At 39.9% G+C, this 23,439-nt stretch overlaps 1 protein-coding gene across 1 annotated transcript in view; it reads right to left on the bottom strand.

Annotated features, from left to right (window-relative positions):
• Positions 1 to 23,439, bottom strand: part of USP13 (ubiquitin specific peptidase 13) — a 112,076-nt gene that overhangs the window by 72,643 nt on the left and 15,994 nt on the right. The window contains exons 2-3 of the mRNA XM_082744387.1: positions 14,878 to 15,003; positions 8,141 to 8,201 (exon numbers count right to left, since the gene is read on the bottom strand). Of these exons, the coding sequence (XP_082600513.1) occupies positions 8,141 to 8,201; positions 14,878 to 15,003 (187 nt within the window). The remainder of the gene's footprint in view (positions 1 to 8,140; positions 8,202 to 14,877; positions 15,004 to 23,439) is intronic.

The following is a 23,439-nucleotide window of genomic DNA, read 5'->3' as shown; positions in this document are numbered from 1 at the left end:
GGTGCACAAACACAGGTCTGTAGACAGAAAAAACTTATTTTCCTAGACAAAGCAACAACCTGAGAACTAAAAGATCTGGGTTCTGTTATTACCTTGTTGTTTGCCTCCAATCAAAAACATAGTATGGTTTTGGGACAGCTCTGTTTCCAAATTCTCAAAAGGAAGCAGTTTTAAGTGGAAAATAAGATATAGTGAAAACATGGTCTCACCAGTTTAATAAAATATTCCAAATAATATGAATCAAAAATGACAAAATAAATAAATAGCCAACATTATCAGATAGCCATAAAAGCTAAGTTTGACAAAATGCAATGTTAAAGATGATTCTAAGAGTTTAAGAAGTCAGGGGCGCCTGGGTGGCTCAGTGGGTTAAGCCCCTTCGGCTCAGGTCATGATCTCAGGGTCCTGGGATCGAGTCCCGCATCGGGCTCTCTGCTCAGCAGGGAGCCTGCTTCCCTCTCTCTCTGCCTGCCTCTCTGCCTACTTGTGATCTCTCTTTATCAAATGGATGAATAAAATCTTAAAAAAAAAATAGTTTAAGAAGTCATTATGATTTGCTAGATGGGATGCTGCTCAATTCATGAATCTCGTAACAAAAGCAATTAGAGCTTCAATTAAAAAAAAAAAGTTTACAAAAGGTATTTACTTAAAGGAAATCATTCAAACAAAGACGGGCATTCTATAGGTTATAAAAATTTAAATGGCTCAATATCTATAATTTTCAAAATTAGAATCTAAATGTTCAGTGAGAATGGTGTTCAACCCAGTAGAATATTATTTAAATGATATTTATTTAGACTATGTAGAAATATGGAAATATTTATGCTATGTCAATGTTAAAAATTCAAAATTCATCTTCACTGTAAAGACAACTTTGTAGGTTGCCTGGGTGGCTCAGTCAGTTAAGCGTCTGCCTTTGGCTCAGGTCATGATCCCAGAGTCCTGGAATCTAGCCCCGCATCAGGTTCTCTGCTCAGCAGGAAGCCTGCTTCTCCCTCTTCCACTCCTCCGGCTTGTGTTCCCTCTCTCACTGTCTCTCTCTGTCAAATTAATAAATAAAATCTATTTTTAAAAAAACACAACTTTGTAAAATTTATGCTCATAGATGAGAAACAGAAGGAAATCCAAACAAATGAAAACAGTGAGTGGGTGAGCATTTTTCTATTCTTAAATCTTTATTTTATCTTTTATAACAATTTTAAGGGATGGAATTACAACTCTTTTGTTTCTGTGTACAGATTCAGCTCATATTACATATTATCTAAGTGTCTCTTGTCCACAGAAGACACACTCACTTAATACTAAGTCAGATCTTACCTGGACAAACACAATGATATACTAAGTCTAAAAAATCCTGCTCTGTCATTTGCTATGTAACCCTGGGACAAGTTATTTTCCAAAGGAGTAAGCTATGAATAATGTTGTCTGTCCCCACAAGATTGCTGAGAGCAGGGATGGCTCAGTGGGTTAAAGCATCTGCCTTCAGCTCAGGTCATGATCCCAGGGTCCTGGGATCAAGCCCTGCATCCGGCTCTCTGCTCAGCAGGGAGCCTGCTTCCCTTCCTCTCTCTCTCTGTCTGCCTCTCTGCCTATTTGTGATCTCTGTCTATAAAATAAATAAATAAAATCTTTAAAAAAAAAAAAAAAAGATTGCTGAGAGCATTAAACAAGTTAAGGTTTTTTGGTTGTTTTTTGCAGAAAGGCAGGTAGAGGGGGAGGGGAAGCAGGCTCCCCGCTGAGCAGAGAGCCCGATGCAGGGCTCAATCCCAGGACCCTGGGACCATGACCTGAGCTGAAGGCAGAGGCTTAACCCACTGAACCACCCAGGCACCCCAAACAAGTTAAGGTTTTAAGGCATCTAGTATAGGATCTGGCATGTATTAGGGGCTCCACAGAGAGCACCCACCAGCGTCACTATTACCACCTTCTCTAGGCTCCTGACAACCAACATAATCAAAAGTGCCTTCCCCTCCCTTTGGCTTGTCTCAGGAAGAGCGTGTACCATGTGGGGCTCCTCCTCTGTGATCTCAGTATGGAGAACATGTGAGCTTCAACAGCTTCGAGACTGTGAGCTGTCAGAGCACGAAATGCATCTTATTCACCTTGCCTATATGCCCAGCCCCTGCACAGTACCCTGCCCACACCACACATGCACTAAATGTCTATGAAAGGAGACTCCAAGAAGTTTAAATACCCCAATATGTTAAGGACAACAGCAAAGCAAGAGCCTCAGAAGGGTAGTTGTGGGTTTGGGGGTTTTTTAGTTGGTAACAGGTCTGTGCTTAAAACTAAGCACAACTGCTATAGTGCAAAACTTTTTGCACAATAATTAATTTTTAATTTAATTTTTAAATTTAAAAAATAAATTTTTGCACAAACGTTTTGTCTGTAGTTGCTTTTATTTTTATTTTTAATTCTGTGGGATAGAAGGGGACCATGACCTTTCCCAAACATCTTTATCCAAATTAAGGAAAAGTCAGCAGAAGTAACCTACACTCTGGTTTTAAGGGACAAATCTAAGATTTTTAATCCTAAGTTCCAAAGTTCCCTAATTAGAGTCTTACTACCCCAACAGTATCTAGTTGAGGAACCTGCAGAGAAATTATACCCTATGGACCAGTAGGACTAGGACCCCTGACTTCTCCCAGCAACTACCTTCCACTATGGCTATTAACTGGCAATACATGAATGGACTCTTTTTCTAAATTTAAAAAAAAAAAAATGTTTTTAATATCTCTTCCCAATTCCACTTCAATGATCTTCTCCTATCCTTGGGAGAAGTGGCTGGGACTCCAGCCATTTCCAAGAAGTGACTTGCCTAAGCTGTGAAGCAGCACCACAGAAGAAAAGATCCTTAAATCAAACCAAGACTCCAACACCCAGCTCAGAGTCCTCCCTACCTGACCAGACTGACGAATGTGTGTGCTCGAGGTGAGAAGTCTCGCTGATCTAGTGCTGTGAATTCTGACCAACCATTCACCCTCACAAGAAAGTACAGGGGGAACCTCCTTGAACACAGACCTTGTTCTGGGACCTACTTCAGAAGCAAGAGGCAAAATGGAGTTTACTAGAACCTTCTGACCATTATAGATACAGTTGAGTTTTCTGAACGGGCCCATTCCAAGAACCTTCCACAAATGCTCTCTTTTTAAGCTCTTTCTCATCAAGTATGAATGCTTGGGCTAAAAACAAAAAAGTGGAAATTTAAGCTCCCTGAGATTTAGAAGTAGTTCTTCAATGCCTCAGACTTCAGACAAAAAAGAACTTGACTCCTTTACTCCTATTTCTGAAAGTTGGTAGGAAGGTGGGGAAGTCAATAAAAATGTGAATATTTAACACTGTTTTAATGACATACTGAAGATCTGCACTGAATGCCTTAGAAGGTATTTACACATCTATATACATTTGTAGCTTGACTATAAAACATATGTAAGATTAGGCCAGAACCACCTCATAAGTCCTGGGATATTTCTTGGAAGATCCTGGACTCCCTTATATTCCTCCTACTCTCCTTCCATTTCATAAAACAGTTAAGTTTTATAGTAGTTGAGTCCACAAATTCCAATCTCCCCTACTGTTGTAAGTTATCATTTAAAAGACAAGCTAACAGTGTCCCTCTCTAGCTTAAAAACATTGACACAGAGCTACCCACTTTCTAGGTGCATAGCAGCCCTAAGCCAAAAGAACTGCCAAATAGTTCTGTTTATTTAGTAGTTGGGACCAAACAACTTAGTAAGTATTAACGTTCTGATGACTTAGTAACCAATTGAAAAAATAATATACATAAATGGAAAGGCAGAAATGTCTTACTTCACTCATAATTCACCATAATCCCTTGCTAACAGGATGTGTGCCCCTATTGGGCTCTGCACAGCTTCTTTCTGAATCAAATGGAACACAGCTTCCCTCATTTCCTGTTCCACATTTATTTTTCACATGGTCCTTGCCTTTTACCATAGAAACCACCAAAAAACCAGCTCCACAGAGGTGAAGTCACTGAAAGGAATTTAAGGTACTCCAATAGTAAAACTACACCATGCTAATAGTTCATGCAATGTTCCAGCATCACTGGTCTTCCCTTGAAGTGTTAAAATATCCATGTTGCACCTGTGAGTTCACTGTAGCACCCTCAGGTGCCTCAGGGCACAGTTTGGAAACTAAGTGTTAATGGTTCCCAACTGCCTCCAGGAAAAAAGTCTAAAAGCATGATATATATCTATACTATTGCTGGAAGAATATACAAGATACATAAGAATGTGCAAATAGAAAATAATATTTGTCTCTGGGGAGAGTAACCAAGTAAGCTAAGAGACAGAGAAGTGGCAAAGGCTTTCTTTTCATTATAGAGCCCCTTATAACTTTTCAATTTTAAGCTTTGTCCAAAAAACATTGTTCTAAAAATGTTTTTTATATCCTAAGTATAAAAAGTATAAAATTTAAGTGATTCAAAAATTAGTAATGGTCATTGTTGATTTAAACACACACACACATACACACACACACACACACACACACACACACACACACACCAGCAAGAGCTAGAGCTGAGGGAAAGATCCTTAACTGTGACTTTACCTGAATGCACATCAAGGTAGTCGGGAAGAGTGACTTAAATGCTGAGGGGCAAAATGGTGATCCAGAGACTTGAGTAAGCCATTCAGCACCATCTAATGGTCTCAGCTTCCCTAATATAATCAATATTGAAGGTCATAATTGAATGATTCAATGGGCTCAATGTCACGGTTGAGCCCGTGAAAAACATATTGGTCATGAAATCATGAAGTGGCTGGAGAAAAAGAAGCTTCTATCCAAGAGAAAGCATTAATCAAATACATCTATTTTGTGAGAGGAAGACAGGCATCATGATGACCTTTCAAGAGCAATAAAAAAAAGAAACATCTTCCTAGTCAGAGAAACAAAGAGACTGCAAGGGAGTTCTGAGTTCTCTTCCTCTCCAAGAAGAGACAACCCTAAAGTCCCTTCTAGTAAAAAATATGTGGCAGAGACTACTAGCTGCCTCCCAGTAGCCACTCTCCCCTTCTTCTTCAAACAGGCTTTACTCCATGAAGCCAGTTAGTAAACTGAATGTACCTTCCAGTTCCCTGCACAGCACGTGGTATGGTCACATGACCAACTCCTGACCAGAGAGGTGTAAACTGAGGTGTTGCTTAGGGATCTGAGAGAAGACTGACGAAAGGAAGCTGATGACTCCACCGGGAGAAGAGATTTTTTTTTTTTTTTTTTTTTTTTTGTCCTTCCCCCCTTCCTCTTTGCTCTTTCTGGGATGGGGATGTAATGGCAGGAGTTCCAGAAGGCATTTTGGACCTTGTAGTGACCATGAGGTTGGAATCACAGAGCAGGATGGAGAGTGAAGCAGAGATAGGGGAAGAGTCTAGATCCTGATGAACATGAGGCCAATCACATCAGCCCAGACTTGCTGCTTCCCAATATCCTCTACACGGGAGAGAAATAAACAACTCCTTTATTTAAAATCACCAATATTTTAAGTTTTCTGTTACATAAGCCAGGTCTAACCCTAATATGGTCCTTCACTTGTATGCACCAGCCTCATCAGCTTGAAAACAGCTGTGATCAGTGTAACAAGAGAAAAGCGACTGCTCCAAAGGCCATGAAGCATCTTCTCAAGGCAACTGTAAATCTGGGCTTGCAAAACCAAATTCTTAGTGGGATGAGGCAGCCAACATCAATTTGTGACGATTCTGGGTAAACAAACATTAGAGAGAAACAGGGCCTGAGGCAAGCCCCGAAGTGTCAATGACGTTTACATTTAAAGTTTTTAAAAAACCGGTGAAATCCAATTAGAATCTATTTGCTGGACTGTGACTTTTCAGTATATTCTGTGGTTTTCTAAGATATGGAATGCTGAGTGAATACAGACAGCAGCCTGCAGAAACAGACCCGCTGAAATGGAATGGTAGGTTAGTATTCCCAAGAAGCAGTGGAAGAGGTCCACACAGTACAAGGCACAAAATCTTAGTGTTCACTTTTGGATTAATTCTTAAAATAGTTATTTTACCACATCCTGTGCCACCAAAATGATCAGTAGAGAAATCAAACCGCAAGGTCTTTCAAGCAAAAGACACAAAGGTTAAAGGGCAGGGGGGCAGCTGACTTCTCCAATCAGCCAAAGAAAATAATGGAAAATAGCAACAGTAATTCAAAATGTTTAATTATTTCCACCTTCAAAAATGCCACCAAATTCAGAAGTTGCAGCATCTTTATCAGTGGTCGGGAGCCCAAGACTAATAACTAAAGCATCAGAATGCACCCAATCATTTCAGCTTTGAGGTCCATTCTGAGCTGGTTTGGGTTTTGTTGGTTGATTTAGGTTGTGGTTGAAAGACCACAGAGAGGTGAGAAAATTGACCAGGGTAGAAAAAACAGCTACAAATAAGCCTCTTAAAGAAATCCATGACTGAAAATCAGGACAAAATACCGCAAACATGAGCCTGGTGTAGAAAAATGGAGGATCAGAGCAGGAAGGACACTCAGCTCCATGACTGTTTCCAATGGCTTTGCTTTTCAAATAATTAATGTGTCTTTTCATTATAACAGTAACACATGTTTGCTACAAAAAAATTTAAACACCAGATAAGCAGGGGGGGCCTGGGTGACTCTGTGGGTTAAGCCTCTGCCTTCAGCTGAGATCATGGTCTCAGGGTCCTGGGATCAAGCCCCACATTGGGCTCTCTGCTCAGCGGGGAGCCTGCTCCCTCCTCTCTCTGCCTGCCTCTCTGCCTACTTGTGATCTCTCTGTCAAATAAATAAATAAAATATTTTAAAAATAAATAAATAAATATATTTTTTAAAATATCAGATAAGCAAAAAGAAGAAAATAAAAATCACCTCAATCTTGCCACGAGGAAAGAGTTACCATATCAACAATCTGCAATGTATTTTGCCAGACTCTTCTGGGCTCTCAGTTATATATGTATTCATGTGTGTATATACCCACACATGTACATATAAACACATACATACATACACAAATACACATACACACGTATATTGTGTGTATAATTTTTTTTACCAAAATGAAATCATAACATGCAAATGATTTTGAAATTTCTTTCAAACAATAATCCTAGGCATTTAGGAATATAAACTTACTTGGTCAAAAATTATTAAGTCCCTTTTTCTCCTGGCAAAAGCATGTCAGAAGTTTAATATGAAAAATGAGCATGATGACATGGTACAGAAACTGGTACTCATTTGCATGAACAAAACTGGCTTTTCTGAATGAGGGAGAAGAAAATCACTGTGAGGCACACACCACAGTAATCATTGCTGCAGGCAAGATCCATGGACGGATGATATAAGTCATGTGCAAAACTTTGAGGAGAAACCGGATACTAGCATAGACTCAACGTATTACTCCCAAAGTATTTATTAATTACACTGTATCATCACAGTAGAGAAACCCAGCTGAAATCACCTCAACAAGGGATCAAGGCTACACACCAATGGGAAGACATCTCAGCATTACATGATCCCCAATATCATGTAGTGAGGAGGGCACATCACCTCTGTGGTGCTCCTACCAAAAATGCATTACCTCAGACTTTGGAGGACACATCAGACAAATCCAAATTGAGGAACATTCTACAGAATAACTAGCCAGTAGTCTTGAAGAGTGTTCACAATTATTAAAGACAAAAAGAAAAACAAAGACTGAGGAACTATCAAAGATTAGATATGATTTTTAAAAATGACAACTAAATACAACATGGGATCCTAAAAAAAGGACATTAGTGGGGGGAAAATGGTGAAATCTGAATAAAGTCTGTAGTTGAATTAATATTTTTTTAAAAAGTCTCTACTTTCAAGGCAGTAAAAAAAGAGAGCAGAAGCAGAATCATAATTACTCTCCAGTCACTGTAAGTATAATTGCTTTAGAACACTAAACCCAACCTCTTAGAGTGCTAGAAGCATCCTTCGCCACTAGGTAAACACCAAACAAAGGCAGGTCATCACAAGGTAAATGGTTTCCTCTTATCATTAAATTGTAGAGCAATAAATATTATTCCAAATCAAACAAGCACGTGCACACGCGCGCACACGCACGCACACACACACACACACAAAATCTCGGCACACTATTGATAACTATTTACATTACCTAAAAAAATCTTGGAATTCCTCCTTTTTGGTAACGCTCCACCAGATGCCCCTCTTACCTTCTGAAAAGAAAACAAGAGATTGTTAAAATGCAGCCTATAAAATAGACAATGGGGAAGGGGTGGGAGAGTACATCTCACAGGTTCTTGAATTTTACAAAAGGCCAAGAGGAAATTCTCAACCTGGACTAGATTCCAGACTAAACCAGAACTTGACCAGGTCACTGGAGGCAGGTGAAGGGCAATGCTATTGTTCTACCTGATTATTTTCACCAAGTTATCAAGACAGCACCTCTGGAAAAGGAAATGGAACCAGGGATCAAGGTGAACTAGACATTTCAACTTCCAATTGGCACATGCTTCCAAGAGACTGAAGTCCATGCCCAATGCTGGAATTATGCTAGAGAGATCATATTGGCTCCTGGAGGGAAGGCTCTTCTCTTATTCCCCTGCTACCCATTAGGTCCCTGTGCTCCGTCCTGAGCATGCACAACAATCACTGTTGAAAGAGCTAATAAATTCGGATAATCAGTCACTGATAGTCTGGTCATATTAAATCTCAGTCTAACCTCCTTGAACATTTCTGGAGCACCAGCTAATGGCTAACTGCCATCCGAGGCTTCGTGTATTTTCTACCTCTGGTGGAAGTCCCTGACAGCAATGAAATAAATGCCCACCAAGTGGTTAAGCTAAAGAAATCATTCATTACCCTTCTGACACACACAAAATTTTACCCTCAAATAGGATTATAAAAATTTTTGTTTTGGGTGCCTCAGTCAGTTAGGCGTCTGCCTTCAGCTCCGGGCATGGTCCCAGGGTCCCAGGTTCGAGCCCTGCGTCGAGCTCCCTGCACGGACGAAGTCTGCTTCTCCCTTTCTCTCTGCCCCTCCCCCCGGATCATGCACTCTCTCTCTCTCAAATAAATAAACATTTTTTCTAATTTTACTTTTTTGTTTCAAATGGCCAAAATCTTATTTCCACCTTTTCTGTCCTCTGTTATTAGAAAAGAATACATTTCCAGCATACCATGGTGTGAGGGTCAAAGGCCGGCATCTTTCCAGTTAGCCACGAGTTTTGGCAACATCAAGGCCTTAGTACTGCTTTAGTCTGTTCCCTTATCAGTCTTAAGTCTCCTTTGCCACATTTTATTACTTGGCATTGAAGGCTGACTCATCTTTGTGATTCTCACATTAAGTTTTTATAGATTCTACTCTACATTTATAGATCACATCTTAGGCATGTGAAAATGATTGACCACTTTAGCTCAAAACCCCGTCTCTCCAAATACTCATGCCAAATTTCATGTCCCCTCTCTTGGAATCCCTGTCCTCCAAGGTCTCCGAGATGCTCTTCCTCTCCCCACCACATGCCTGCCTCAAAAAAGGGATGAAATAAACCAATCCTGGAGGTCACTTGGAATCTCTCTACCAACGTATATGGCAGCTTTTAATTGTCCCGACCTCACTGTCTCCTCCACTCCTGCAGGATGGTGGAGGGAGAAAGGAGGACAGGGGCCCCCCGAGCACCTGTTAGAACACAAGGCTCTCCCTGATTCTGCCGTCCACACCTGAGATGTGGATTAGATCTACTTCCTTTCAGGAAAAACAAAACCAAAAAAATCCACTAGGTTTTCCTTCCAAAGACCATCACCTCTGTGCCTGCCTCAGTCTCCACTAGAAATCAACAGGGTTTGAGAAACAGGAACTCCTCAGTCATCAAACATGACTGGGCCCATGGGTCAGGCTCTGTGAGGCCCCTGAGACTGCAAAGTGAATGAAGAGACAGACGGTCCATCCCTTGAGAACTCCACCAGCAAAGCAGGGGAACATTTATGCAAACAAATAGCACAACAGATTCTGGTGAGTATTAAGAGATATGTGAAAAAAGCAGGATCATAAGGAGGAAATGACATTTCTGGAGGTGGAAATTGTGGGCAGGTAAGAAGGGCAGCATGTTTGGCATTTAGCAGCTGCTTAGCAAATATTTGTTCAATGGATGGCTGGATGATGGATGGATGGATGGATGGATGATTAATGGAGGAAGGAAGTTAAGGAAGGAAGGAAAGAAGGGATGGAGGGCAAGAGGGAGGAATAGACAGATAAATGGAAGGATAAATGGATGGATGGATGGATGGATGGATGGATGACGGATGGATAGATAGATGATGGATAGACAGATGGATATGCTGATCGCAGAGAATACAACAGGTATGAGAGGAATCAGACATCCCAGAGAGGAAAAAATAAACAACATGTACAAAGGTATGAATCATAGTATATTTCAGGAAGAGGTGGTTTGATATACCTACTGCACAAAGCTGGTGGAGTAAAAGTAGAGTCAGTAAGACTAGAAGGAGCCAGATTATGGAAGGCCTTATAATCTCATGCAAAAAAAAAAAAAATTAAAAAATTTTTAAAAAGTCTTTATCCTGCAACAAAGGGAGATACCAGAAATTTAAGATTCTGAGTCCCACAGATACACAGACATGTGCATTTGAAAACATCACTCGGAGTGCAGCATGCACATTAGGTGGGAAGAAAGACATCAAGTTTGAAGGAAAGATAAGTCAGGAAGCAAAAGCATTAGTCCTTTTAAGGGATAAGGAGCTTTTAGGCAAAAACAACAGGATGGAGAGGACCGGATGGACTTCAGAGCCATTTGGGAGGTCCAAATAACTAGATTTGGGTCACCAACCAGCCATGGAATGAAAGAAGAATCCAAAAGATTTCCAGGTCTCTAGAATTCAAGATGAAGGACAACTCTGAGAAAGAGGATTATTCATTGAGTGTGAGCACACTGGCTTGAAGTACCTATGAGGTGTTAGTAGGAGAAGCCCCATCAGTCAGATGATCAGGTCTTTGGAGAGACACTGATTAGGAAGTCATCAGTTCAGAGAGAGTGATTAAACAAGCCAATGGACAACACTGATGAGGAAGAGCAGCTCCAGAGAAAGATGGTACCCTAGGGGGTCACGAGGATGACTCAGTGGGTTAAAGCCTCTGCCTTTGGCTCACGTCATGACCCCAGGGTCCTGGGGTCGAGCCCCAAATTGGGTTCTCTGCTCAGCAGGGAGCCTGCTTCCTTTCCTCTCTCTGCCTGCCTCTCTGCCTACTTGTGATCTCTGTCTGTCAAATAAATAAATAAATAAAACCTTTAAAAAAAAAAAAAAAGGCACCTTGGGAAGTGCGCTAAGGAGTGAATGAATGAAGAGATGCTAGTGAGTCAAAGTCAGAAAAGGCAGCCTGAAAAACAGGAGGAAGCCAGGAAAGAATGGTGCCAAAGAAAGCAGAAGAGCCATTCCAAGATGGGAACAAGTTCAAATACTCAAAAAGTCAAGTAAAATCAGGTTTGAAACGTATCCACCAAGTGTGACCATGCGCGGTCACTACAGCCCCAATAGTTCCAGCTGTTTAGCCGGAAGACTTACCCAATGGCAATGCTGACCCTCCAGCAATGGAACAGGAAAGCTGTTAAAGACACTTTATCTGAGGGACAGGATGACCAGAGGAGGACACAAATTACAGGGACAGTTTTGTGGTATGTTCTTATTTAAGGTGGGAGGAAAAAGCCAGAAGAGGGAGATTTGAAGAAAAGGGAATTAAGGAAGAAGCAAGTTTCTGGGGAGGAAACAGAGCTGTGAGGACAGAGAGAACATAGCTTTCTGCTGGGATATGGGAACCAGAGGCAAGGAGTTCCCAGGAGGCAAGACAGATGTTCAGGAAGTTCCTGTCCAAGGTCCCTGTTTTCTCAGGGACATACAAGTCAAGTCGTTCTCTGAGGATGATGAGGGGAGGCCCTGGTAGGACACTGAGGATGACATCTGGAGTCTGGAGTGGAAGAAGCTACAGGCCAGGTTTGCTGGGCAGTGAGTCAGCCTAGCGGAAGGGGGAGGCCAGGAGTCTGACATGGCCCAGACCATGGTGGTGCAGGATTGCTCATAATGTGCTCCCAGAAGGCAGGATGAGACTGACAGCATGACTAACCAGAGCTCTCGGGACAGTTAAGGAGGCAAGACAAGGGGATAAGGGTCCCTTGAGGGCACCAGTGGTAACAGTACATTTTAAGCCCTGAGAAGCAGTCCCAACAAACAGGGGAAGTGGCCACCTGGACCAGTCACAGGCCAGCAGACTGCAAGGAGGGAAAACAACAGAGTGAAATCGGAATAAATGAGAGCTAAACTGAGAGAGGATTGTGGTCACAGAATGAAATATTTAACTGAAAATTTCAGAGGCACAACTAACTGCACAAGATTACCAGCACTCTGCAATTCTACCACTAGCTTTGGGATCAAGTTATCTCAAGCCTCTGGGCCTTGGTTTCATTTCCTTCCCCCCAACTCCCAGTTTCCTAAAACTTCATCATTTTACACTAAGATATATGTCCGGGACAAAGCGTACCTCATAAGAATTGCTAAGTCCCACATAACAGGAGCAGTGAATGTAAATCATGTACTATCAGGCCAACATTAGATTGTTTTAAAGCCAATCATTGAGTTGATGGTTTATCTGACCTCCTGGCCTTTCTTCCTCCTCTTCCTCCTACTCTGCCCACTGTCCAATTTGGGGATCTCTCCTTTGTCTGGAACTTAAACAGAGAACATATTAGGTGGGCTAAGGCGAATGATCAGATGAACTTCAAATCAGCATTTACTATTTAGAAGTTCCAACACAGTCTACAGACTATTAGGACTGAAGTGAAAGCTGAAGAGTATTGCTAACTATAAAAATCAATATCTGAATTTTAATAACATCCCCAAACATTATCAATAACCAATTAAAATACATGAAGAAGTAAAAATTAGCAGTAACAATAGTTACAAAAATTACAGATAACCTAAAAAAAAACCTCACAAAATACAAGCTCTTTTATTGAAAATCACAAAACAGTATTGAAGGAGACAAAAGAGAACTGAATAAACAGAGAGGTATGTCATTTTGAATACTCACATTCAATAAATATTTCTGAAACACCTACTATGTCCTGGGATTGTTAAGGGCTGAAGACATGGAACTGAACGAAACAGACAAAAATCCCTGCCCTCGTGGAGTTTACCCGCTGTTGTGGATTATAGAGTAATCTCCAAATTCACTGTGATATCCTCAAAATCTCAATAGGAATTTTTATACTAGTTGAACTGATTCTAAAATCTACATAGAAAAACAAATGTCTAAACCCAGAAAAGTTCTGGTAAAAGTGCTTGCTCTACCAGATACCCAGGCTTGCTGCACCAGTGCAGAGACAGAAAAATAAGATCAACAGAAAAGAACCAAGAGCCCCAAAACAGACCCGAGTATGAATGCCCAGTTAAAATGTAAAAAAAAGATGGTGCTATAAATCATTGAGAAAGACTGCAATACTATAGTAAGAGCAGGACAACTGGTTACCCCTAAGGAAAATAAAGAACAGATTCCCATACTTCATACAAATACAATAAACTATAGGTGGATTAAAGTCCAAAAAACGTCAAAACACACATATGCTCATGCAAACACACGTGCACTTCAAAAACAAAACTATTAAAAGAAGTATCATTATGACCTTGAGTTGAGAAACAACTTCATAGATAAGATACAAAAGGCACAATTCATAAGGGAAACGTTTAATAAATCTAACATCAAATTCAAAACTTCTATAAACAATAACTCATAAATGAAACAAAAAGTGAAGCTACAGACCATAAGGAAAAAATATCAGAGAAGAGAAAACCAGGATGGCCAGTAGACATATATGAAGATGTTTGACCCTTGAGGAAGGAAATGCCAATTATTTACATGCTACTTTGCACCATTAGATTGACAAATGATATTTGTCTGACCAAGTGTTTGTGATGATGTGAGAAAACAGTAATTGGTAATCAGTGCAGATAGGAGTATAAATTGGGGTAACCACACTGGGGTTTTTGGCAGTACCTCGCCAAAACGAACATAAGCACACCCACACGTCAGCATTACCACTTCCAAATAGTTAATGGTTGCATCATTTGTAGAAGCAAAAATAAAAGGGGGGGGGGGTGGACAGTCTAAATGTTCTTCTGTAGGACAGCAGGATAATAAATGACAAGGCACTCATAAGAGGGAATAACAAACAAACCATAAAATGAATTAAGTATGTTCTGACGCACTGGAACATGAACAGCTTTCAAGAACAATCTGAAAAGGGAACGCTCTACACAGAATTATATGCAACAGCATGATAGTCTTTATCTACACCCTAAAAACATGTAAAGTCCTTCCACATATTGTTCATGACTATCCGTACATAAATAAAATATAACGATGTACATAGGAATGAGAACAAATTTGTAGCCATGGTTACTACTCGGGAGGGAATCAAAAGGGACTTGAGCTTTCAGGAAAGCACTTTCTCTTGCTCAAAAGAAATATATAATAAATAAGAAGTCTGAAGCCAAAATATGCAAAATTTTTTTTATTTCTGATTTGGAGATTTCTGAAATTATTTTGTGTACTTGTCTGTATTTTTTACTTAATTTTTTTTTTTCCTTCACTTGACTCATGTCTGGTTAACACTAATGAGAAATTCAGAGGAAGAGAAAATTAAACTGGGTAGGTAGAGTTTGGGGGAAAATCTATGAATTTCTGCCAAGGGTCATGCTCCTGTTTCCCATCACCAAAGGGCATCAGAAATCACGTGGGCAGAGAAACCCCTCCAGGTGATAATGAACCGCACGACGACGTTCCAGGAAAGATACCAAGGCCAGTTCTCCCAGCGTGTGTCTCACCTCTCGCACGTGTCTTTTCAGGTGCATGTATACACTCTGTCCAGTTTTTCGAAAATGTCTTTCAACATGTTCCCTTCCAAAGGCCAAAAATGTATTCATGCATACATAGAGTCCACCTTCAGAGTTCTAGGAGAAAGAGACAGGCGACAAAATTAACCAAAGATACCTTGTCAAGTCGTTTAGATACGAGATAGGTGAAGGGAAGAAGGGCGAACGGTGAAGACAAGACCCAGCAAAAGGCCACCTGGCCGTCGCAGTCCTCTGCGATGACCCTCCACCCACAGCAGGAGTTCCTGTCCCAACCCTGAGTTCCAGGTGCTCCCGGACAGTTGCGCACAGTCTCCCCCTCAGGAGAGCCTCAGAGGCCCCGGGAAATAAACATGCTTGTCTGACTCTCCAAACTGGTGTAAAGGACAATAAGGGAAGAAGTAGCTTGGCAATTGATCCAACTACCAGCAGAGCCATGATTCTTCTTCACTGATCAAGGCAAGTCTCCAGGAACAGAAAGTTCTATACTCTTTTAGCAGGACAATTCGATTCAAAGATATTCTTCCCTTCCTTCGGTGACACATGATATTTGATGGTACCATTCATAAACTAGGACGATTTAATAAGCCAATAATAACTTAATGAGTAAATTATAAAGGATGGAGTCCTATCATAATCCTAGCTACGTATTTTTGCATGCTATTGTGTGTCTGGTACTTCTCATACATTATTTCAGAGTCTGACAATATTATCATTTCCATTTTACAGTTTAAAAAACTAAGGGTAAATAAGTTACTTGCCCAAGTTCACAAGGCTTGAAAGTATCAGTTAAACTAAAGCCATTTCTCTTTTTATCCTTCTAGGCCACATTTCAAATATTATTTAATTACAGACATCCTGGCACAATGAACAGTCAAGGATATTGTTCACATTTTTTTTTTAAGATTTTATTTATTTATTTATTTGACAGAAATCACAAGCAGGCAGAGAGGCAGAGAGAGAGAGCAGGAAGCAGGCTCTCTGCTGAGCAGAGAGCCCGATGTGGGGCTCGATCCCAGAACTCTGGGATCATGACCTGAGCCAAAGGCAGAGGCTTTAACCCGCTGAGCCACCCAGGTGCCCCATATTGTTCACATTTTAGATGCTTGAGTTTCTATCCCAATTTCACCTCTCCTCTTTTTCTTACTTCATTTAATATGCTTCTGTGTAAATTTTGCCTATAAAATTAACCATCCTTGGGGCACCTGGCTGGCTTAGTTGGTTGAGCATGTGACTCTTGGTTTCAACTCAGGTCATAATCTCTGGGTCGTGAGAGAGAGCCCCACATTGGACTCTGGGCTCAGCGCAGAGTCTACATGAGGTTCTCCCCTCTGCCCCTCCCTTTCCCCCCCTTCATTTAAACAAATAAATAAATACTATAAAATCAGCCATCCTTTCCTCGATGAAAGTAGATTTTTATTAAGCACTTGTCAGTCTCACTTAACCAAATAATTTTTTAAAACAATTTTTTAAAAATCTATCAGAATTACCAACAAATACCTATCAAAATTCCTTACATTACATTCAGTAGAACACAAATTCAATATCAAAACAGACACTGATGTTCCTACAAATATATGCAAAATAATTTTTAAGTTCCAATAATTCAAGATTGCATCTTTTTTTAATTCTCCAACACTGTATCTATGGTTAATAAGCCAGATATAAATGAGTTTTATCACAATGAAGATATTATAGCAGCATTAGTTCAGATACGTGCCTATTATTGGAACAAATATATTGCATGAGGGAAGAAAATGAAAAAAGTATAAAGATAACAAAGAAAGAGGTAAAATAGTCTCAATTTGTTGATAACCTTATAGTCTATACAGAAAATCCTTAAAAATCTACAAACTACTAACTAGTAAATCTAATCAATGAATTTAGCCAGGGTCTTGGAATATAAGTTTATAGGCAAAAATCAATTTCAATTTTATACTCTGGCAACAAACATCTCGCAAATGAAATTTTTAAAACTTGACTATAAAATAGCATTCAGAAAAGACAAAGTTATTTAGCTTGTGCTTCTGGATAACTTTTTCTCTTTGAATGAGATCATTTGAATAAAACTAGAAAGTTTCTCAACTAGAGGCAACATATTATATTCACTTGATCAACAGATTAAATCCTTTCAGAAGTTTTCAACAAACATGCTTTTTGTATAGTCATAACCCTTAAAAAACTTGTCATCATTATAATGGTCAGTTATTCATTAAGCGCACTAAATTGAGCACCACATATTGTGATTTTGAAAAATAACATTTCCATTCTCTTCCAACAAAATGTAATTCAGTCAAAATGTAATTTAGTCAAAAAGAATTCAAACCAAAAGATATACTGGGGAAAATATGAGATTTGGAACCAGGGTCCTGAACTGCCACTAATAGCTCTGTGACCTAAAGGTTGTCATTCAGTCTCTGAGCCTCAGTATTTTCCTTCATACGCATGTCTGCAGCAAGAATTCCCATCTGACAGGTTTCATTAAGTTCAAAGGGGGTGAGATACATTCCATGCTGTAAAGCATTACATAAACAAGAGCAATTATTTATTATGAGCTACAGTTTGTGTGCCACATGTATCTCCTATTATCTCAATTATTGTATAATTGGGGGAAATAAGCAGAAGGAAGAAAACAGTGAGTCTGACAGCCACACTGGCTGGAGGCAAAAAATACTAATCTATCAGAAAAAAATTTATATTAAGCAACTACTAGGTGAACCAAGGAATTAGCCAGCGGAAGATGAAAAATGTTCAAGTACAGCATTTTTCTGGAGAAAAATACAGAATAGCTATAAATGCAAGAGTTTATAAAGTAATCTCTAAAACAGTCATAGAGTCTTTGCTAATTTCATTGCCAAGAGTTTTTGACTTATTAGGGCAATTGATAAAAAATTTAATATAACCCTAACATTCATTCGCAATTTCTGGAGTCACCTGATATTGTCAAAACGTCTATAACCTGAGAGGAAAATGCGTTAGCCCCACACAGGGAAGGATTCTATGACAAACATCCTGGGGTCTCCTCCATCCCACACACCATTGTCCACCAGCAACTCTGAGATGGAGGTGCTACCATAGGATGTGTCAGCGGTGCTAAAACTTCAGGACACACTGAAACACAGATCCCTTCGAAAGCTACCCTATAAAGAACAAACGCTTCTGTCTAATGATCCATGCTTTCTTCCCTCTTCCCATCTTAATGTCTACGTATTGGTCCTATAAGACTCTTTCGTGTCCAAAGGCAGTATTCCATGCCATGTGCTTTGAACAGCTTCTTCCACAAATGATGACAAGACCATGCTGACAAGTCTCTCTCTCCCAATTCCTTTGGTTGCTAGCCTTGGATCAGAGCTGAGCCAACTTTTGGTTTTCAAACCCACTATCTCCTGCTCTATTTAACCAGCCACACCCCCACTAAGATTAGTGTCCCGGGAAATACCGTAAAGCACTTGCCTTTCCGTGTCCAAAAGTGCAGCCACGAAATCGGACAGAACTTTATTTGTATAAGTACTGTGCTAAAATTGCGGCAACTAGATCACATCTTGGGTTTTGTAATGATGCTAGCAAAGTACATACAAGAAGAACAGGAACTGCACTAGAGTGTAAAGACTAGGGTGAGCCTCTCTCTTAATGCCCAGTGTCTTTGTCTTAAGGTAGGATGCACTACATTTTTAGAAAAAAATAAAATTAGGGGGCGCCTGAGTGGCTCAGTAGTTTGAGCATCCAACTCTTGATACAGCTCAGGTCATGATCTCAGGGTCCTGAAATCAAGCCCCATGTCAAGCTCGGGGAGTTCAGTTCAGAGTCTGGCTTGAGATTCTCTCTCTCCTTTTCTCTCTGCCCCTCCCCCACCCTCACCACACTTTCTCTCTTCCTCTCTAAAAAAATAAAGAAATTTAAAGAAAGAAATCATGCAGGTTAGAAAATTACCAACTGACAGTGAAACACAACTCAAAGAATAAGAGTATAAATACAAAATAATGCTTTTCTCCAGTGATAATAGTAGAGCACTTTATTAAATTAAAACAGGTTACAAATGAAATTCAAGATATATTGCAGTAGTTTTTTTAAATAGATTTTTTTCATATTCATAAAGATTCCAAAAATATATTCATTCTACGTTAACTGCTTAATATATGTCAAACCACAAGAAACAGAAAAATGGGGGGAAATCACTGATAAAAGTTAATGGGGGAGTTAGACATCAGTATACAATAAAATTAACCTCAATCCACATCTTATGCCAAACACTGGAATAAAGTCCAGAGAGCTCCAAGAGATACGCATTTAAAAAACTAAAAAAGAAGAGAAGGGCATATCTATCCCACTTATGAAGGGGAAAATCATTTCTGGCCAAGAAAATATAGGATACAGAGATGATATGGTTGAGTATAAAAATGTAAACACTAATGAACAAGTTTTACACCACAGGGGGAAAAAAAATGAAACAAATAGAAAACCAATCATAACACAATGAGGAAATATGTAAAGTACAATGAAGAAAAGTTCATATCCAAATTATGTAAAAATTGATAAAATTACAAGATGTCAGCATTCAGATTCAACTTGGTAAGTTTTTAAGTTTGTTTAGTTTTAATTGTGAGAAAATATTACAATCAAATCATCACATTCTCACTACCTCCTGAAGTAATAAGCATATTAAAACAATCTCAAGGCAAGTATAAGATTACTAAACTAGCAAAAAGTATTGAAATTACAAGGCCTGAAGCCACAGAGAAAAGCTGTATATATACTCTCACAATATAAATTGGCTTCATCTTTCTAGAGATCAATACAACTACGACCCTTTAACACAGTAGTTCTCCTTTGAGTACAAGACTGTAGGAACCCAGAAGAAAGAGGGAAAAAATATAATGTGCACGAAAATATTCACAGACGCACTATTTATAAGAGGAAAAAATCTCCCAAACAGAGGAGCTAAGAACTTGTGGCACAACAAAATATTATAATGTTATTTTTCTTGTTTTTCTTTTTTTCAAGATTTTCTTAAATTCAAGTTAGTTCACATACAGTGTAGTATCAGTTTCAGGCGTAGAATTTAGTGATTCATCAGTTGCATATAACAGCCCATGCTCATTACATCATGTGCCCTCCTTAATGTCCATCACCTGATCATCCCTCCCCCACCAACCACCTCTGCTCGCCAACCCTCATTTTGTTTCCTATGGTTAAGAGTCTCTTATGGTGTGTCTACCTCTCTGTTTTCATCTTATTTTATTTTTCCCTCCCTTTCCCTATGATCCTCTGTTTTGCTTCTTAAATTTCATGTATGAGTAAGATCATATAATTGTCTTTCTCTGATTGACTTACTTCGCATAGTATAATACCCTCCAGTTCCAGCCACATCATTGCAAATGGCAAGATTTCATTCTTTTTCATGGCTGAGTAAATATTACGAATTGAATGTCGTGTATATAGGATGTAGTATAGAACTGTATATAACATGCACAGAAAAATAAAGCTCATGGAAAAAACACATGCTGATGACAAGGAGGAAAGGGAACAGAGGAAGGGAAGTCTGTGCACTGACCAAGACCTGAAATGAAGCTGGAATGTCATCAGTGGTTTTATATTTAAGTTCTTCACCGTGGGGCTCACAGCCTTATCTCCCTTTACCTTTGTGCTGTGTCCAAAGAAGTGTTTGTCAAACTACTATCATGAAAGACCAGATTATTTTGTGTTGTGTTTCATTTTGGTTCTACTCATTAAGGAAAGGCACGTGACTCCACTGCACATGACTAGTCCCGGCTCCAGTCAGATGTGAACTTACTCCCACGTGTAAGTCCCACAAAACCCAAATGGGTTTATATGTTGTTCAAACAAACTAATCTGCTGCCCACACACTTGGATGTGGCTACAATGTCAAGCTGCCATAGAAATTTCTAAATGCTTACTCTCAATATTTGTACTTATCTCTTGGAACCAGTCAGCTGACCACACCTGAGTAGCCCTGGTCTAGAGCTACTTGGTTGCCATGTCGACTCCCCATTCTTAGAACTGCTCAGGACAGGACAGTTCTAAGAATGCCTCATGGTCAAAAAAGCGTCGCTCTGAGGACCTTCAGAGATGTTGGGTCAGGCCCCAAACCTTCAGAGCAGCTGACACCAAAACCAGCTACATTCACCAAAGCCTCCAAGACTGTACAAGCTCCCAGATCCCACGCCTGTCCACTTGTCCACCTGCCTGTGCCTATGACCAAGTCCCGTGTCCCCTGGCTCATCACCCTGTGCTGCTGGTTCTGAACCCCAAATCTACTTTTGTATTTCATGACGGTTAACATCTCAGTCATTGAAATCTATGGCTGTGAGAAACCCAGGCTTTGTTGGTTTGAGGCCACCGGGTTCAGATCCTGAATCACACATTCGATCCTGGAGGGCAGGGAAATCACGTCATGTTCATTATTTAATTCCAACAACAGTACCTGGTACAGAGCAGAACTGAAGAAACATTTATGGACTGAGTGGTAAAGCTTGTGTGGCCCTTTGTCATTCAGTCACAGAGTTTAGACCCTCTCTGGAACTGATGTCCAGTGCCCTTCTGATCTGTATTAAGACCCTTTAGACCACGGCTCCATTTCAAGTCTTGGCCAAAACTAAAAAAGGAGGATCACCAAAAGAAAACTGATGGTCATGCCTAGGAAAACAGCCTCTGGCATCTGCAGGAACACTAGTTTTTCAGGTTTGTTCAGCTAAAGCCAGGCTCTCAGCAGCTTAGACACTTGAACCACGTGACCCCAGCTCCCCTACTTTCTGTGACCAAGCCAGTTTCACTGGGTCTTCAGGACAGTGGCTGCCATGTCCACATCCCATCTCACCTTAGACCCTATCTGGCTTCTACTTGCAGGGGTCATCCAGGCAAGGACGGCCAGTGTGCGCTTCTCTGCATGCTCTTAGCTAAATAAGATTCTAGTGATCATTTTCATGATGCACTAAACAGAAACTTGACCAACATGTAAGACTTGATTAAGAAACCTGAAATCACAAGAAGCCAAGAAATACTATGCAGGGCTTCCCTAAAACTCTATAATGATCCCCTACGACAATTTCTCCCACCCCACAATCAAACCATGAGAGAAAAGCAACGTTGGAAGCTCATGTGTTGCTTAAACCCAGTCTTCAAAGCATTTTGATATAAATATGATATACACACAGCCGTTCATTTATTACTTTACATTGAATGGCCTACATACTATTCAGAAGTAACATCAAGGACAAAGACAACTTTTTTTACACCACTGCCTTTTAAAAGAACATTAAAACTAAGGCGAAGATAAAGGTCAAGGTTACATGTTTTCAGAATAGCAAGTGAACAGTCATTTTAAATAAAAATACACCACATTGTCAATCAGTAGGTGTTCAGAGAACTTTGTTTACGATGGTGTGTTCTTGGAGACCGGCCTCCGCTGGAAGACAGGAAGGGAGAGCGAGCCCGTGTGAGCAGTGCACTCAGGAAACAGAGTCGCTGCGTAACACTTGTTTTTATAACCACAGAACAGTGTGGAAAACAAGCGGTCATTGCCACAAAGAGAAACATGATGTAGGTAGATGGAGTCACAACAAATCCATGTCCAGGACAAATTACATACTAACACCCAGGAAGGCGGTGACTCACACACTCATGCAAAAGGGAGATGAAAAGGACAAGAACACAGTATTTTCTAGAACACTGATTAAAAAAAAAAAAAAAGGAAGAAAAAGAAATGAACTGAATTAACTACTTGTAAGTGTGAAAGTAAATCACCTGAATGCTCAAGAACAGATTTCTTTAGTAATTTATACATCCGTGAACTGTAACACCCTTCAGCCATTGAAGATTGATTTGTAATGCATAGTTACTGATAGGGAAAGCTCTGCAAGGTATTTCAGAGTGAAAAAAGCAGGTAGCAAAACAGCAGGTGTGACATTACAAAATACACAACGTACCGAGCCTGCACGGCGTGGGACATCTCTGCATGCAGACATCACGCGAGATGGTTTTCTTCATGTTGTCTTTCACATTTTCTGATTTTTCTTCAGGAAAATGATTCATTTTTTAATAGTAAAAAATAATTGAATGTTTCTTACTGAATGTGTGTAGAACTAATTATATGTATGCGAAATTGAATGAGAGAGTTGTCCAAATGTTCCCTTTTCTTAACCCAAACTTTCTTTAGGCTTTCACAGCCAACCTCATAGCTCTAAGAGGCTGTATATTCTTGTAACTCACAGTAATTAAGATTACCTGAAATAATTATCTCAAATGTATAGCTCAGGAAATTTGGGAACACACAAGTAAAAAGAGGGGATGAAGAGTGTAATCTCAGGGAAACAGATGAGAAAGTGATGACAAGAGAGAAATGATACAAAGTCAGGTCACTGTACCCCAGCCCAGGTAGATGACATCCGTGTTCACAAAAGGAGATTGAGAGATCATCTGTGTGAAGTGGGAAAAGCTATGAAGAAGAATGAGGCTATGAAAAGCTAGGAAGGAGAATGATGTCTTCTCTGGGGATTTAGAGAAGTTGGTGGTGTGGGG

Source organism: Mustela nivalis (genome assembly GCF_964662115.1).
Source record: "Mustela nivalis genome assembly, chromosome: 1".
Lineage (NCBI taxonomy): Eukaryota > Metazoa > Chordata > Mammalia > Carnivora > Mustelidae > Mustela > Mustela nivalis.
Note: the sequence above shows the minus strand (reverse complement) of the source record. Positions and strands in the feature narration are given on the sequence as shown.